Source organism: Chaetodon trifascialis, chromosome 1 (genome assembly GCF_039877785.1).
Source record: "Chaetodon trifascialis isolate fChaTrf1 chromosome 1, fChaTrf1.hap1, whole genome shotgun sequence".
NCBI lineage: Eukaryota > Metazoa > Chordata > Actinopteri > Chaetodontiformes > Chaetodontidae > Chaetodon > Chaetodon trifascialis.
This window is the reverse complement of record NC_092056.1, coordinates 26,285,447-26,301,131: the sequence shown is the minus strand read 5'-3', so window position 1 is coordinate 26,301,131 and position 15,685 is coordinate 26,285,447. Positions and strand designations below refer to the sequence as shown.

Here is a 15,685-nt window from a genome sequence, read left to right as displayed (position 1 = left end):
ATGCATCTGCATCATTTGGGTGAAATGACCCTTTTTAACTGTGAACCTACCTACAGGGGTGTCCAGCTCCACCCCCACCCACACTCCCTCAGCGAACTGTGTCGTTCCCACGTAGCGCACTGTTCCAGCCTTATTGCTTCCCACTGTAACACACGCCCCATCTGTCAGCCAATCGGGCAGTACATCATCATGGCTACGCTCTTCATCATCCACAAAGATCTCCAGCCTCTCGAAGCCTTCACCTCCTCCTCCTCCTCCTCCTGAGTTGACCAGCTTCTGTTCAGAGAAGGAGTTTTCTGTGGTGACGTTGTTGTGGTTGGTTGTGCTGTGGGAAACAGGTGGAGTGACGACGGCCATCTTGACGCTAAACTGAGAGGGAGAGGTCACAACATCGTTCCTGTCAGCGCCCTGCTGCTGGGAGTTTGTGGGTAACGTAGTCTCAGCGGCCAGGAGGGAGGAGGATGAGGAGGAGGGTTGGAGGACGTCAGACAGAGTAACTGTAGAAACACTACTGGAGAAGTAGCCGCTTGATGACTGGCTGAGAGGGCTGAGGGGGGTAGTGTCATGCGGGTCATGCACAGGAAGAGGAGGGACTTCTGGGAACTCAGCCCGTCTGTCTTTGGTTGGGGGCCGTAGAATAGCAGTCTACAGGACACCAATGGTTGCCACAGGAGCGGAGGGACAGACGAGAGCATGCAGACAAGGCAAAACAACAAAGAATAATCAGCAACAATAATCAACTTCCCCAAAAACGCTACAACCACTCACTGGAACAATCATTTTCTATAAAGTCTAGTGGTCAACTACACAGATAATGCTGCTTCCCTTTGGGCTAATGAGTAAATACATGAAAAGGTCTCTAAACCACATATGATGTACATGTACATTTATGTTACTGCAGCTTGCAAAAACATAAAAAAAAAAACAACAACAACAACAAAAAACTGTTCAACTCCTAAGGGGAAGCTGGACAGGGACACAATCTCACCGTCTCAGCCTTGACTCGGCTGTCGTCCCCTCCTGATGCCATGATGCGAGGAACATGCTGCTGAGTAACAACAAATAAGGTCATGACAAGCAAACATGAATGGTGGCCTCGCTGCATGAGCTTGAAATATAGCAGTTGAACCAGCCTAGTATGAGTCATTATTTGTTATACACATGTTATTTTTTACTGTAATTCACACAGTTAGACAAAGGCCTGTGCTCCGTTACATTAAACCACAAAGTGTGCCTGAGAGAAATGAGCTGCATAAAATCTCCATATGGATTTCCTTACAATGTTTCAAGGGGAACCCTTTGATCTCCAAGTGTCTGCCCTTAGCTCCTTATGTATTTCCTTATATATTGCTAGTAGGTCTTTGGTAGCTATTTTCCTTAGAAATTTTTAAATGAGTCCATACGATTCTCTTAGAAGTGAATTAATTTGGGAAACGTAAGACAATGGCTGAATTTAATGTGACTGAGGAGGGGGGATACCAGCACACATCTGTCGGGACAAGGAAAACCTACTGAACTGTGAGTCGTGCGACTTGTTAGAGAATATAGATTGGATGCTGATGTAATGTTAAAGGATGATGACGTGAGAGAAGTGTAACCATGGCAACTGAAGTGCACATGCTGTATCATGACAGTAACTACAGTGAAAGTCTTAGTTTAAACACTGAGGCAAGGAGACAAGTCTCTCCTAAATGAACCCCTGAGTTTAGGGAAACATCAGGGACATTATAAGTTTGCACAAGAGACAAGCTGAAGTTTGAAACTTAAGGTAGTTTATGCAACCAGGCACAGTTTTCTGGGCTCTGAGCTCTGCTGACTCTGCTGACCTGCTGGCTGTGCGGTGACGGTCTCAACTCCTTCTTGTCGTCTCGTGCTGGAAACAGAGACTTGAGCAGTTTGGGCATCTGAGGAACCAGCGCCTTAACTGAAAGATAAGAGGCAGCAAGTCCTGAACGACCTGGGGGAGGGGGTGGAGAAGTGAGAGAGGAGGAGGACGAGGCAGAAGAGGAAGGAAGCAAGGAAAGATGAGCAGGTGTGGGAGGCAGAGAGGTGTGAAAGATTAAGACCGGAAGTTGAAAGCGAGTCCAGAAAATGGCAAAAAACCCCAACACAGTGACAGACAGAAGACATCAGCTGGCCATAGGACACACTGACGCACAGATGGCTGATTTGGCTATTACAATGTGATTAAACATTCTAATTCACTGAATTATCAAACAGAAACTAATCATAAAAAAACAGATTAATTCATTCTGTGGACGGAATTAATCTGAAGGACATCAGACTAACGTGATTTCTGACATGGGCAAGAAATGACTATGAGAAAGAGAAATATTCAGACTGATAGAAACAGGTCAATTAACTTGACACTGAAAAGCTTTGGTAATGAATATGAAGCAAGAGAAGCAACACATTGCATGAGACAACGCAGGTTACACAAACAGATGTGACTGACACCAGAAGGAGCAGGTAGGAGGACAGACACTACTAGGGAGGAAGGAAACGAGTAGAGACCCAGCATTTAATTATGGAAACGACACATGGGACTGTGTCATGAACTGCTGTATGTTGGCAACATCAAACAGAAGGAGAAGAGATGGAAGAAGAGCAAAGCAAGGAGTGTGTCAAAGCACCAGTGAGATCAGTATATAGTAGAAATGGATAAATCTGTTTGGAAAGAAGAGGAGAGGAGGATGAAAGAACTGGTAGGAGAGTAAGAGTATGAAGCATGGAGGTAAAGTGATGAGGAATTCACAGTAGAGAAGAGCGGAAAGGCAAAGTGGGGAAAGGTTTACCTTGCTCTGGTTCCTGGGTCTGTGGCGGCGTCATGCCGAAGGGAGTAGGGGATGAAGAGGGGGAGGTGGAATAGGTGGAGGGAGAAGACGCAGGCCGGGGGAGGGTGCGGTGGCACTGGGAAGGCATGAAGATATCCTGCTGACTCTCCCATCGGCCCTGAGAAACGGACAGAAAGACATTGGTTTGTAATATATATGTAAAATAATAAATTATGGTATCAGGGCAAAAAAAAGTGTATTGTAGAACAACGTGTGAAAGCAGATGTCACCACTGTGCATGAACATGATATATGAGACTGAGAAGTTTTCACTTTGCTACTTTAAACAGGAAAGTTTTATTTAATTACATCAGACAAATGATTGAAACTGGATCCACAAATGATCACAACACTTTGAACTTGATGTAGAGACTGAAGCATATCCTGTGTGTTACCTTATCGTCAAGCAGGCAGGTTGTGGATAAGTCTTGTCTGCTTCCAGACAGCTGAGGACGAATGAACAGAGAGAGAGAGAGAGAGAGAGAGAGAGAGAGAGAGAGAGAGAGAGAGAGAGAGAGAGAGAGAGAGAGAGAGAGACAGAGAGAGAGACAGAGAGAGAGAGAATTCATATGATGTTGTAATATATTGGGCAGTATAATGTCATTGTATTTGTGTTTACCCTGTGGACGGAAGGAGAACTTAGGCTCCTTCTGTTGCTCCTCCCTCTGCCTGTCAGTTGCTCCTTCACAGCCACCTCCTAAAAACACACACACACACACACACACACACACACACACACACACACACACACACACACACACACACACACACACACACACACACACACACACACACACACACACACACAGAGAGGACATTTTCAACATACTGGAAAGTATAAAAAGTATAAAGTGCAGAAAGAAAAAAAAAACAACTTCTAACAAGCAATGACTCTTGTAGGCTGATATGTGTTAAAATTAACTCTCTGACTCTAAATCTACCAGTTTCTCCGTTTACCTGTCTGAGTCTATCCAGAGTCAGGATGTTCTCCAGACTGAGGACACTGCGGAGGTATTTCTCAATTGCAGCCTCGTCATCACCTGACTGGCTGTTGTGTGCGCTGGCAGCAAGCCGGGCCAGCATCTCCCTGTCCTCTGAACCAGGGGCGTCCTGATGGGACAAAATATCATGTTTTCCATCATCCTCCCTGCTGATATCTTTGGCAAAACACTAGTTCCCTGACATTTCACCCCGGCCTTACCCCAGGGATGTTGGAGACCACCTCAAAGGTGACCCCACAGCCAGGTATGGTGCTGCGGGTCGACATCCTTCTGAGGAAGTTGTGGGCAAAACCCTGGCGGCCCGGGTTAACGTTGACGCAGATCCTCTTTCTCAGGACCAGCTGCATGTCGGCAGGGTGGCTCAGCTGAACCACCACTCTAACTGTCAGGTATACTCGCTGCTCCGGCCACGCTCCCCCACGGCTGAGCTGGGGACAATCATGGACAGTGGAGTCCCATGATGCCTCTGCTTTTACCTACGGGGTCGGACAAACACAACCAGTTAATGAAACGGTTCCCAGAATGGACTCCAGGAATTCCTTGGAAAAACAAAGAAACAAGCAAAAAAAAAAAAAAACCTCATGCAGGTCCATGCTCACCTCTCCATCGTAGTGTTTGACAATCTGTAGGTCAAAGAAATCATCCTCATCCTCTCCGCTCAGGGTGGCATCCCAACCTCCGGCCTCAGGAACCTCAAACTGGTCTTGAGAGCTGAGGTCATCAGCTGGGAAAACCAACAGAAAATATTGTAAATCAGCCTGTGAGTAGAAAAACCTGTGAGCAAGCATATGTCATACAGAAAGGAAGGGACATACGTTTGAGGTTCAGGAAGACAACAGGAATATGAGTCTCCATGCCTGGCAGAGGAACCCTGTGAACAATCAAGATATATTTTCTGTTAAGGTAAGTTGAGGCAATCACAAAGAAATACTAAATCAAATCACACACACACACACACACACACACACACACACACACACACACACACACACACACACACACACACACACACACACACACACACACACACACACACACACACACACACAGAGACACACCCTGCTGTGTGTCATACCATTCAGCAGGCGCTCCAGGAATGCCGCTGCCAGCAGAGGGCACCATAACAGCGTTCCTCTCCTCTGTCAGAGTCAAGCGCCACTCGAGCAGCTGGGCCTCCCTCTCGATGTCGTCCTCTGTCTTTTCTGTGCGCACAACAACGCTCAAACGTTAAACACACCATAAACTAAAACACACGCACATTTTAACTTGCCTAATCCTGAAGACGCCTGTCAATACAACCTTGAGCTACAGGAGCAGAGAACAGCATTACACATTTCTGAATGTGTAAGCATACTGACGTGTGTGTTTTAATGCATTACCTGCTTTGCTGACCAGGCTCTGCAGGTGCTGGTCGAGGTACTCCTGTCTCTTAGTGAGAGCACCTAACCACTGGCCCCTCATACGTTCCAGGTCTCTTTCCTTTACAACAAACCAATCAGATAATCATCTTCAGTTCCTCTGTAAGTCAATGTAAGACAAGACTGTAGGGTTGTTTTAAAGGGGTCTACCTGATAACTGTCCATCTCATCTCCTTCCTGGTTTGCTGTGGTGTTTCTGATCTCCACACAACCTACTGACACTGCAAGCAGTATTTCTGCTATCAAAGGCATGGTGCCCGAGTCCTGAACTGAGCGCACGTCCACCTGGATTCGCCTTGACTGACCCTTTGATGAGGAGGGGGAGGAGATGGAGCAAGACACAGACATTTAGGAGAGAGGACATTAGTTTGAAAATACTCTGAAGTTGGCTTTTCAGCTGTAGTTTGCCAGTTCCACCTGCGGTGACCAGTTTGACTGTGGTTGTGTTCTGGCTCATCCCTACCTGCCGAAGCTGGAAGATTCCCCCGGTCCGCACATCTCTAGCAGGAACCACTTCCACTGGGACAAAGTCTCCGTTCTCGTTTATCTCCAGGATCTGAATCCACAGCTCCAAGCGACGTGTTACCTCACTCCACCTTCATAAAACATTATTAAACATTATTGGCAAATGTGAGCAACACTGGTGCATTGGTTTTTTCATCACTTACTGGAAAGCATGTCAAACTAGTCTTGCAAGCAACACTATGAGCCAGGGGTGAGTGTGTGTGTCTACCTATCTCGTAGTGTGCGTGTCTTGGCCTGGATGATGCTGAGGTCCCACAGGGCAGGATTTCTCCCTGCATCAGCCTGTCTGTGTCCATACACCTCAATGGCAACTGCCCCTTCAGTCAAATATTCGATGAAATCCTCTGTTACTGACACTGCCAGCTCCTACAGGACCAAAGAAAAAAATCAGACCATTATACCACCACCACCACCACCACCACCACCACCACCACCACCAACAACAACAACAACAACAACAACAACAACAACAACAACAACAACAACAACAAGTTAGAACCCCACCACCACCACTAACGATTTCATTTCCTCCTCCCCATGTGTCAGTTAAACACAAGAACAATTAAAGGTTCATTAAAGCACTGAATCTGGACTCGTTGTCTCCCGCCCAGGTTTTACCTTGCAGCTGTCAAACACCACCATGCAGTGTGGGTCCTTGGTGCTGGGCGAAGAGGATGATGGGTCTACTTCAGGAGCCACAATGATGGGCTCAGGCTGGTCCCAGAATGCATACTGACAGAAGACGAAGTTGGACAGAAACTGAGGAAGACCAGTGGCCTGCAGGATCTTTATCTGTAGAGGATGCACAGGTAAAAAAATCATTTCAACATTTAAACATATATCTTTTGCAAGCTAAAATTAATGCAGTCTAATATTACTATTAGTGCTGTCAATCGATTAAAATATTTAATCCCGATTAATCTCATGACTGTCATAGTTAACTCGCGATTAATCGCAAATTAATCGCACATTTTTATCTATTCTGAATGTCCCTTGAATTATCATTTTAATACTGTTATCAACATGGAAAAGTGGATAGGCTTGCTTTGTGCAAATGTTTTTTAATTGAAAACAACAATGTGTAGTGTTATATTTCACACTAACATTCTCACTTCGAGCAGTCATTCACATTTGAATGAATCAAATCTCACACAATTTAACACTGTCAATAAACAGATGACAAAAAATAAAAACTTGATTAAAAAAAGCCCCTTCAACAACCCTTTCTAAGGGATCAAAACAGGGTGATACAAAATAAAGTGCACATCATTGTAAACTAGGACTCAGGCCATAGTGCAGTTAAACCATGGCTTAAACTCCTGTAGAATCCTGTAGTTTTTCTTACGTTACTAGCAGTGGCCACAGCTTATAAAAAACTACAGGTTCACTAGGTCACAAAGAGCGTTAATCTCGCAATAAAAAAAAAAATGACGCAATATTTTTGACAGCACTAATTACTATCATTACATATTACTATATATCAACATTATTGAAGGTGGGATGTGTTGCAGGACAGGTTTAACTTAGTTTACCTAATAAACTGGCAACTGAGTGTGTAATGAAAATTTAAGTAGACTAAATGCACTTAATGCTCTTTGAACTAGAAATCAAAGCTAAAGGAATGAGTTCAAACTACTGACTACAGCGGGTCTGAACAGAGATGATGTACATCTGGCTGATGATCTGTCCGTCTTACCATGCAGACCAGTTTGCGATCCTGGACTTCAGCGTCTTGGTTGTTGTCGGATTCATCTCCTCCAGCCATGTTGTCCTCCAATCCCCCTCCAACTCTCACCACCTCCACATGAAGACGCCCTGCCACCTGACCACAGAGTGTGAAAACACACATAAAAAACAATAAAAAAAACAACCCAACCTTCTTTGCAATCACACCCAGAATGTGTCTGTGAATGTATGGTCCACTCCACAACTACAGCTGGCATTTCCTTTTTATAGTTTTTATTGTATTTTGCCATCAACACTACAGGACTTTAGCATTCTTGGAACATGATTATCGTCTGAATAGCGTTTGACCAATGTAAAATCTAAACAGAAGTAGTTTCTGAAATTTAGAAACCAACAGAAACGACACTGAGGAAATTCATTCTGGAGAATGAAAGCTGTGAAAAACAGATAATGGGATTTAACCAACAAGTCTTTGACGACCCACCTCCCCCTTCTGGTTGATGATGGGAACAGCGTACTGCAGCTTGACGTCATAGAAGAGGCAGGAAAGGAAGACGTTGGCAACGCCGATCAGACTGTGGTTTTCCTGCTCGTCAAAGAACGGGTCTGCTCGACGGAAATATGAGCGCATCACCTGAACGAGGGCAAACAGGATAGCATGGAATGCAACTTAAATTTACTGAAATGCAAGTTTTAGCATGTTAGCACACAGGTCCCAATAGTACTCATTTATGATTCCATATGCTGGCCAAAGGGTGTGTCCTCATTTAAGTAGGTCTTTACTGGATTGGGGGACTCCTGTTCCTGTCCTAGTGACTTGGGAGGGTAATTGATAAGACTTCACGTGGCACATTTGTCAAGCTAACTCACAGGGTTGTCATGGTGATGGACGTGGTAGTCCTGCCATTCCTGGTACAGCTCTCTCATATCGACCAGACGGTTCTCCATCTTCTCCAGACTCCAGATCTGCTTCCCTCGACACCGACGTCGAACCTGAATTGCTGGTTCACTGAGCACTGCATCCCTCTACACACACACACACACACACACACACACACACACACACACACACACACACACACACACACACACACACACACACACACACACACACACACACACACACACACACACACACACACACACACACACACACACAGATATATTAAGAGAACTGGCTCTGCTGAAAACAGAAGACAGGGAATGTGCATATGAGTGGCCACATGTTTATGTGTGAGACCTTGCGGTTTGCGTTGAGGTTGTCTGATGGGATTTGCAGCGTGACTCTGTACTCTGTGTGTCGCTCCAGCTCCTCAGCGATGAAACAGGCTTCTTGCACCAGGAGGTTTGCCCTCACTATCTGCTCCCTCAGCCGCCGCAGACTCCTCACCAGCACCACCTCCCTGTTGGAGGAATGGAGGTGGCAGAGAAGAAAGAGTGACCGAGGCAGGGAGCAGGGAATGGAAGGAGAAGGTGTTTAGTTTGTATTCATATCCAAATGGACGTAGAATACATGGAAGTAAAGAGTCTCTAATTCAGTGTGCATTTCTATATAGGCAGACAGACAGACAGACAGACAGACAGACATACAAACACTCGCACCTGTCCTCACTCCACTGTCTCAGTCTGCTCTGAGCACTGGATGAATGACTCATTCCTCCCATACTGAGTCTCTCCAGGCTGCGGTAGTGAGACTGCTGTCCCGGACCTTGCTGGCCAGACACTGACCCTCCAGACGAGCCCGTGGACAGACGGTCCGGGTTCAGCTTCTTGCGGAGCTGCTGGAGTTCCTGTTCATACATTTGTCTCTGTCGCTCCAGAGCAGAGCGCTTCTCCTCTTCATGCTGCCTCTCCAAAGACTGCAGGACTGCTTGCATGGGGTCTGACAGGACAAAACGTAGATGAATCAGAAAACACACACAGGAGAATAAACTAGCTGATGTTCTGTCTATGCAGAGTAAAGATATTTAACGCCTCCTTACCATTATTGCCCAGGGCCTTCATCATGACCTCTGTCTGGGCAAACTCATAGGAGAAGCTGACTTCACTAGACACTTCGCTGGCTGTGTCACCATCTGCATCCAGCTGCTCGCTGCTGCCACTGTTCTTCATTACGCTACCCTCGCCCTCCTCATCCTCAGTTCCCCGAAAACGCCGCTTAGGCAGGTTGATCCTGCAGTGGGATGTCCAATTAATTCACTGTAATCTTTGGTATCAGTTGGTCAGTTTGCTATAACCCAATTATCAGCGATTAGGTAATATCTTGAATAATTCCTAACTATTACAGATCACAGATGAGATACATTAGAAGAGCTGGGTGCGTCTGAATAAAAAACTAACTACAAATTAAAAATGTGTACATGAATTTGAAGTGTGTGCAATTTATCCAAATTGACAAAATCATTTTCAGAAGTATGAGCAATTTTTTATGATACGAAAAAAACATTCACAAATACAAATCAGCAAACATACAAAATATATATATATAAAATTACCTGAAGAAATGGTTGTTTCCCCAGAGGATTCGGTCCCCGTGATGAAGCTGCAGACCACTGGTTACTGGAGAACCATTAACACACGTCCTAAAACACAATAAAGGCAGCACTGACATTAGGATTTACTGATAAAAACTGATGTGACGATGTCTCCAGTGGTAAAAGAACTCTTAACAACGCCATTTTAGGTGTCTTGCCAACACTGGACTTTAAGTGTGTGATGTTGGTGGTCCTTACCGAGCATTGCGGTAGGGCGTGAGGATGACAGCAGCATCTGCGATTTCGATGATGCAGTGCTCTGCCAGGATACCCATCCCGCACAGTTGGATGTCCTGAGAGTCTGCTGAGCCCACCTTTGTGTGCTCCTGAAACACAAGTTCAAGTTTATTGTCATTCATCCATATACAGAGTACAGAGCAGATCACAATGTCATTCTTCACAGGCCCAAGGTGCTACTACACAAATAAGAGCAGGAATAAAAAAAATAAGAAAAATAAAATTGGGTATAAACATTCAAGATATTGCTTGACTTTATCATCTGACAGTCGGACAAATTACTGGATTAAAGCGAGTCTGGAAAGTATCCATTGTTGTTATAAATACAAGCACAACTGACAAACTTGATTTGCCCCTGCCATGAGTTTTGATATGACTTTATCTGTTCTGATCCAACCCACCAACTTTTTATTACCCTTTTTTCCCTCAAAAGCTGATCTGTGCAGTCAGATTTGATAGAATTGATTACATTTCTGTCTCGAGGCTTCCAAAAACACAAAACACAGTTATCCACAAGCACCCATCGTCAGTCGATGACAACTGACTCCTACTCACACAGGCTGTTATGAAATTTTTTCTACAATCCCAATGGCAGAGCTGGGATGTAATGTTAAAAAGGGCAGATGGATTGGACACTGACTTAAACACAGATGGAAAACTCAGTGACAATATTGTCTGGTGTTTATAAGACGAATAAATAAGAAGGCATTCAGTAAAACATGAAGAGGGTGGCCGATATATATATGTGCGTGTGTGTGTGTGTGTGTGTGTGTGTGTGTGTGTGTGTGTGTGTGTGTGTGTGCATGTGTGCATACCTTCAGGTAGTAAACCAGAAGTTCATTAAGGGCAGGATCAGCGTTAAGGTTGACAAGAAAACTCTTATCATCTCCAACCTTAATCCCTGAGGACTGGAGAGAAATACCCAGACTCTCTAACTGCTTCTGACGCTCCTGCAAACACACAAACATAACATTCATACAGTGTTTAAGTCCATATCTGAAACTACTGCTTGGGAGGAGCTTCACCAAATGCAGAAAATCAAACCGGGAGAGATCTTGTACAGTTGCTCAATTTGGTTTAATAATTACATATAGAATTAAATAACTTTCAAAACTCTCATCTGTCTTACCTGTGCAATCTCCTCAGTTTTGCGAAGTTTCTCCTCCCAGGTGATGGTCATCTCTTGAATCAACTTTTCTGACTCTTCTAGACGGTCTTTCAGCTCTGGAGCCTTCAAAGACTGAAGGAAAAAACAGAAAGTGAGAAATATGGGAAAGCAGAGGTTCCTAAACGCTCACTTCTAATATTTCAAAGATATCTCACCTCTGCCTGAGTCAGTTGTACTCTTAGTTTCTCTACTTCCTCTCTGAGCTCCCTGATGATGCGAGCGTTGGGGTCCTCGTTAACTACAGCATGGTTCACAATGCTCTTTGCTCGATCTGCGTAGCGCAGGGTCGATAGCGTCTCCTCATAGTTGTCTGCTGCTGGACTCACAGTTGCAACCATTGCTGTGCGACTGTTGCCACCCAGACAGTCCTGGAGAAAGATGCAGGAAATACAGGAGGATTTTCCCTTTTCCTTTGAGACGGTAAAGAACATGTACTGGATATGTATGTATGTACCTTCAGCAGCCATGTCAGAACAGAGTCTCTGTAAGGAACAAACTTGTTTTTGTTCTTGGCTGTTCCCTGTTCAGCTAGTGCCGAGATCACAAGGCCCAGAGTCGTGAGTGACCTGACAAACACGCACAAAAAAAAACTCGGGTCAAGTTCTTTCTTTTTCACTTCATGTATCTGTTCAAGGGTTGGTATCACTGTGTGTCTGTTTCTTTAGTGGGTGAATCTCTGCATATATGACACATCATGTCATGTAACATTCAGTGTGTTTGAAGAGTTTTCCAGACTCATTCACTTTGTATAATACTACGCTTAAGTTGCTGCAGTTGGACTATATATTAGGGGTGGGTATACCACTTTTGTCCCTGTCATGTTCCGCCACCACATGGACTTTGCAATTCCAAAATGCAAATGACCAAAAGTGAGTTACAGGAGTGGTATGACGACACTATCTGGTTAAAAAACAAAACAAAACAAAACACTGCAGGGACGAAAGCACAGCTGTAACAGCTAAGGATACTCAACAACTGGGGAAACACCTAATTGTGGGTTTCTGTATGTGCATGTGTGTTGAACTGCTTTTGCGTACTTGTTGATGTTGCTTCCCTCCTTGAGCCGTTCTCCTGCCGCTCCGGTCTTTGCTGCTCGCTCACTTCCAGCCAAGTCAACCAGACTCAACCGACTCACCTTCTCTCCACTCGTCTAGACAGAGAGAGAATGGGACAGAGAGAAAGTATGATTACTGCCTCTATATTTAGCCAGTAAGCTGGCAAATTGCATATTCTTTATTCATTAGCAGCACTAAGCCTCCTAGGTGTTGTGGAAGATTTGTTTGTTTTTTCTGTCAACATTTATGTCCAAAGCAGACAGCTTTCTATCTACCTTGGAGCAAACTGTACCCATAAGTTGAGCTTTGCTCAGACTATGTTCACGTTAATACTGGCCACAGCTGGCAGTATTTAACATTGGCTAATATAGTTCAGAAATTTATTACACCAACAAACTCATGAATGACTCCTAATGACATAAGGCATACATGTTATTCACAGCAACAATGGCAGTCATAATTGCCATTATTTTCTGTTTGTCTTGCAGCCAAATAGCAAGACGCAGGTTTAATGGGCTGGAAGGACACATCAACAACAACAGTGGCCTTGAAGCCTGACAAGGGTTGACTTTCATTTCTGAACTCTGTATAAAGCGACCAGCTTTTGTTGTCCTTCTTATTGTCTTCTGACTGAATATTCATCAACTTGTCAACTCAGGATGGTTAGCCATATGACACCAAGCAATGCAATGTCCAGCCTGGTGGGACATATAAAATGTCCTGGAGCTCCAGTCTAGGACATACCTGCAGATCTGGATCTGCCGAAATTCCTGAAAGCAGTACCATACATCATTGTGAGGTGAGGTCACAAAATTCCGAAGTCTCATTAATCACCACGGCCGCACTACATCAAGGCAATCCCTGGCTGGATTTCAACTAAGCACTACTCTGATTTGCAAGCATGGCAGCAACAGACAACCCATAAATAAACTAGAAGCCGTTTGGCTTTATCAGAAAGCTCCCCTTGTGAATTTGCTGTTGCCTTTGCTGAGCTACTGTAGACGCTTTGGTCCACTTTTGTTCAGAGGGGCTTGTTCTCTCCACTTTGATCTGGTTCTTGTGATTCTATCGACGTGGTGATGCCAAGATGCTCTGTTAGACTCTGGTTTCTCATCTTTCAGTCTCTTGTTGACAGGTTCCTTCAGTTTCCTGCTGCAGGCTGTTAAAGAACTGGATATCACATCCCCATCTGCACTGGGACAGATCCACTCCTGGCCAAGCGTGACAGGTCAGTAGCTGACAAGGCTGAATGTAACACCTGATCGTTCACCTGCCGCACAGTGAAAGCAGCACATCAGCAGCTCAACGTCAGCAGCTTCAGTCATCTGTCTGTGTCTATAGTGGACCTTCTGAAAAAACAGGTTTAATCCTACAGCCGCATACCTCCATGAGTCAGTCTGGATTCTAAACTACTCCTAACTTCTTGAAAGCTGTGACTTTTGCCTGAAAATACATTTAAATAACAAAAGCATCTACTTCCTGTTAGCTGCTTGTGGTGCTGAAGAAATTAAAGCTAAGCAAAAAAAAAAGGAAAAAAAAAGAAAAAGAAATTCAAAAGTCACAAAGCTAACTAAAATTAGTCTTGAGTGTTGGAAAAGGATCATATCATGTTTTAAAATCTCAAATTTTGCTCCTGGAGTTTTGTGAAGGAAATGAGAGCAGCATCTATGTTACTGTAGAATAAGTAAGTGTTTAAGGGGGTTTCCACTGTGCTGTGAAAACAAAAGACAACCTCATCTTGACAAAGTGATAGGTTTGATGTTAACAGCTTCAAGAGTTTTACCATATACCTCATACCACACTAAAATCTCAGGTAGAGCAAACTCAAAACCTGAAGCCTGAAAAGATAATGTCATGAGATTAACTGATAACAATCAACCTCAAATGCACTGTTACAGATTAGCTTCAGACCAGCACTGCTACAAATGCCCCAGAGTACAGCAAAGTATTAAACAAACAAGAGATTTCTATCTGAAACACTGAACAAATGAAATCCAAAAAAAGAGCAAAACTTTTTTTTTTTTTTTTGGTGTACAGTCTGCAGATGCTCTTTCTTTCTTAAAAAGGACCAGGAGAGAGGACCTGAATCAGCAACCAGATCAGCAGGCAGGACATACAGCTCATCAGCCTGCTTGGCTGCAGCTTGAAGGTAACAGCACAGAACAAGTGTCATGGCATCAACAGGTGCTACACATGGTAACTAATAGGATAAAAACATCTAAAAACTCCGCAGTACGCTAAACTAAGTGACCAAAGCACAGAACGAAATAACAAACAACTGAGAATCAGCAGCAAATGAGACCGAAGTTCAAACTGACTGAAGTGTGAAACAGAAACGTTACTGTAAGGAAATCCTGTGATGAGCTGTCAGGCATCAGAATGACTCATCCAGCACTGGCAGATCTTGCTATGGTCCTAGGTGGCTTTTCTTTTTTTTCCCTTCATACACATGCTGAGCCATTGGGGGGCACACATGAGCTCCTATGCTATGATACACAGTCAGTATTCCTGCAGAGATTCAGCTGAAGTTTAAGTTATCTAACTTAAATCTTTATATATATGTGTGTGTGTGTGTGATGTGATGATGTTAAATTTTACATCATTATACATTAAAATAGAAGGTCTATATATAATTAAAGAGCAGCTTCACACTACATCCAGTTATTTGATTGATAAATTAAATATATAATCACTCTAAGGCTGCAACTAATGATTAAATCCATCATTGAAACAAAGTGACAAAGACAATCAAACACTGATTCATCCAAATTCAGGACGTGTCAACTAAGTGACTCACTGACTAGACAGACTACGCATTAGCCATTGTTGATGAGCCTACTGACTGAATGACCAAATTAGTGAGTGACTCTGGGTGTGCCTTGAAAACAGAGCAGGCTGGATCAGCTGACGAACTCAAAGTCACGCTTGTGAATTATTAACAGTGTTTGCTAGTGGCAACTTGGTCTGGAAATAAGAGCAAGGAGCAGGACAGCCTAAGTGGGTCAGTGAGGACAGAGAATTAGTCATTTGGGTCTTTTTGGAGTTCCCACTCAGACAGCTGAGCAGACATTAATTTGTAACTACTTTTTCACCCGCCGGCTGCAGTGGCTGATTGATCTAAAATTTGACAGATACTGTTTGCCCAGTGAATCGTGCACAATCATACATACACTAATGTTGTGTTACATTGGTTAATGTCTGCCATTGTCAGTCAGATGTAGCAGATGG

At 44.0% G+C, this 15,685-nt stretch overlaps 1 protein-coding gene across 5 annotated transcripts in view; it reads right to left on the bottom strand.

Annotated features, from left to right (window-relative positions):
- kif13ba (kinesin family member 13Ba) overlaps positions 1-15,685 on the bottom strand; it is a 43,364-nt gene that overhangs the window by 6,716 nt on the left and 20,963 nt on the right. For 2 of the 5 annotated variants that reach the window (XM_070981391.1, XM_070981310.1), the window contains exons 10-38: positions 12,440-12,552; positions 11,857-11,968; positions 11,558-11,770; positions 11,364-11,474; positions 11,050-11,184; positions 10,196-10,323; positions 9,959-10,045; positions 9,446-9,636; positions 9,066-9,345; positions 8,704-8,866; positions 8,334-8,489; positions 7,948-8,097; positions 7,474-7,599; positions 6,396-6,569; positions 5,986-6,143; positions 5,716-5,848; positions 5,403-5,558; positions 5,214-5,313; positions 4,910-5,036; positions 4,650-4,705; positions 4,434-4,558; positions 4,035-4,310; positions 3,791-3,943; positions 3,453-3,530; positions 3,229-3,279; positions 2,796-2,952; positions 1,827-1,957; positions 989-1,048; positions 51-645 (exon numbers count right to left, since the gene is read on the bottom strand). In XM_070981391.1, coding sequence (XP_070837492.1) covers positions 51-645; positions 989-1,048; positions 1,827-1,957; positions 2,796-2,952; positions 3,229-3,279; positions 3,453-3,530; positions 3,791-3,943; positions 4,035-4,310; positions 4,434-4,558; positions 4,650-4,705; positions 4,910-5,036; positions 5,214-5,313; positions 5,403-5,558; positions 5,716-5,848; positions 5,986-6,143; positions 6,396-6,569; positions 7,474-7,599; positions 7,948-8,097; positions 8,334-8,489; positions 8,704-8,866; positions 9,066-9,345; positions 9,446-9,636; positions 9,959-10,045; positions 10,196-10,323; positions 11,050-11,184; positions 11,364-11,474; positions 11,558-11,770; positions 11,857-11,968; positions 12,440-12,552 — 4,495 coding nt within the window. The remainder of the gene's footprint in view (positions 1-50; positions 646-988; positions 1,049-1,826; positions 1,958-2,795; positions 2,953-3,228; positions 3,280-3,452; positions 3,531-3,790; positions 3,944-4,034; positions 4,311-4,433; positions 4,559-4,649; positions 4,706-4,909; positions 5,037-5,213; positions 5,314-5,402; positions 5,559-5,715; positions 5,849-5,985; positions 6,144-6,395; positions 6,570-7,473; positions 7,600-7,947; positions 8,098-8,333; positions 8,490-8,703; positions 8,867-9,065; positions 9,346-9,445; positions 9,637-9,958; positions 10,046-10,195; positions 10,324-11,049; positions 11,185-11,363; positions 11,475-11,557; positions 11,771-11,856; positions 11,969-12,439; positions 12,553-15,685) is intronic. The other 3 variants (XM_070981470.1, XM_070981549.1, XM_070981630.1) reach the window with 3 other exon arrangements.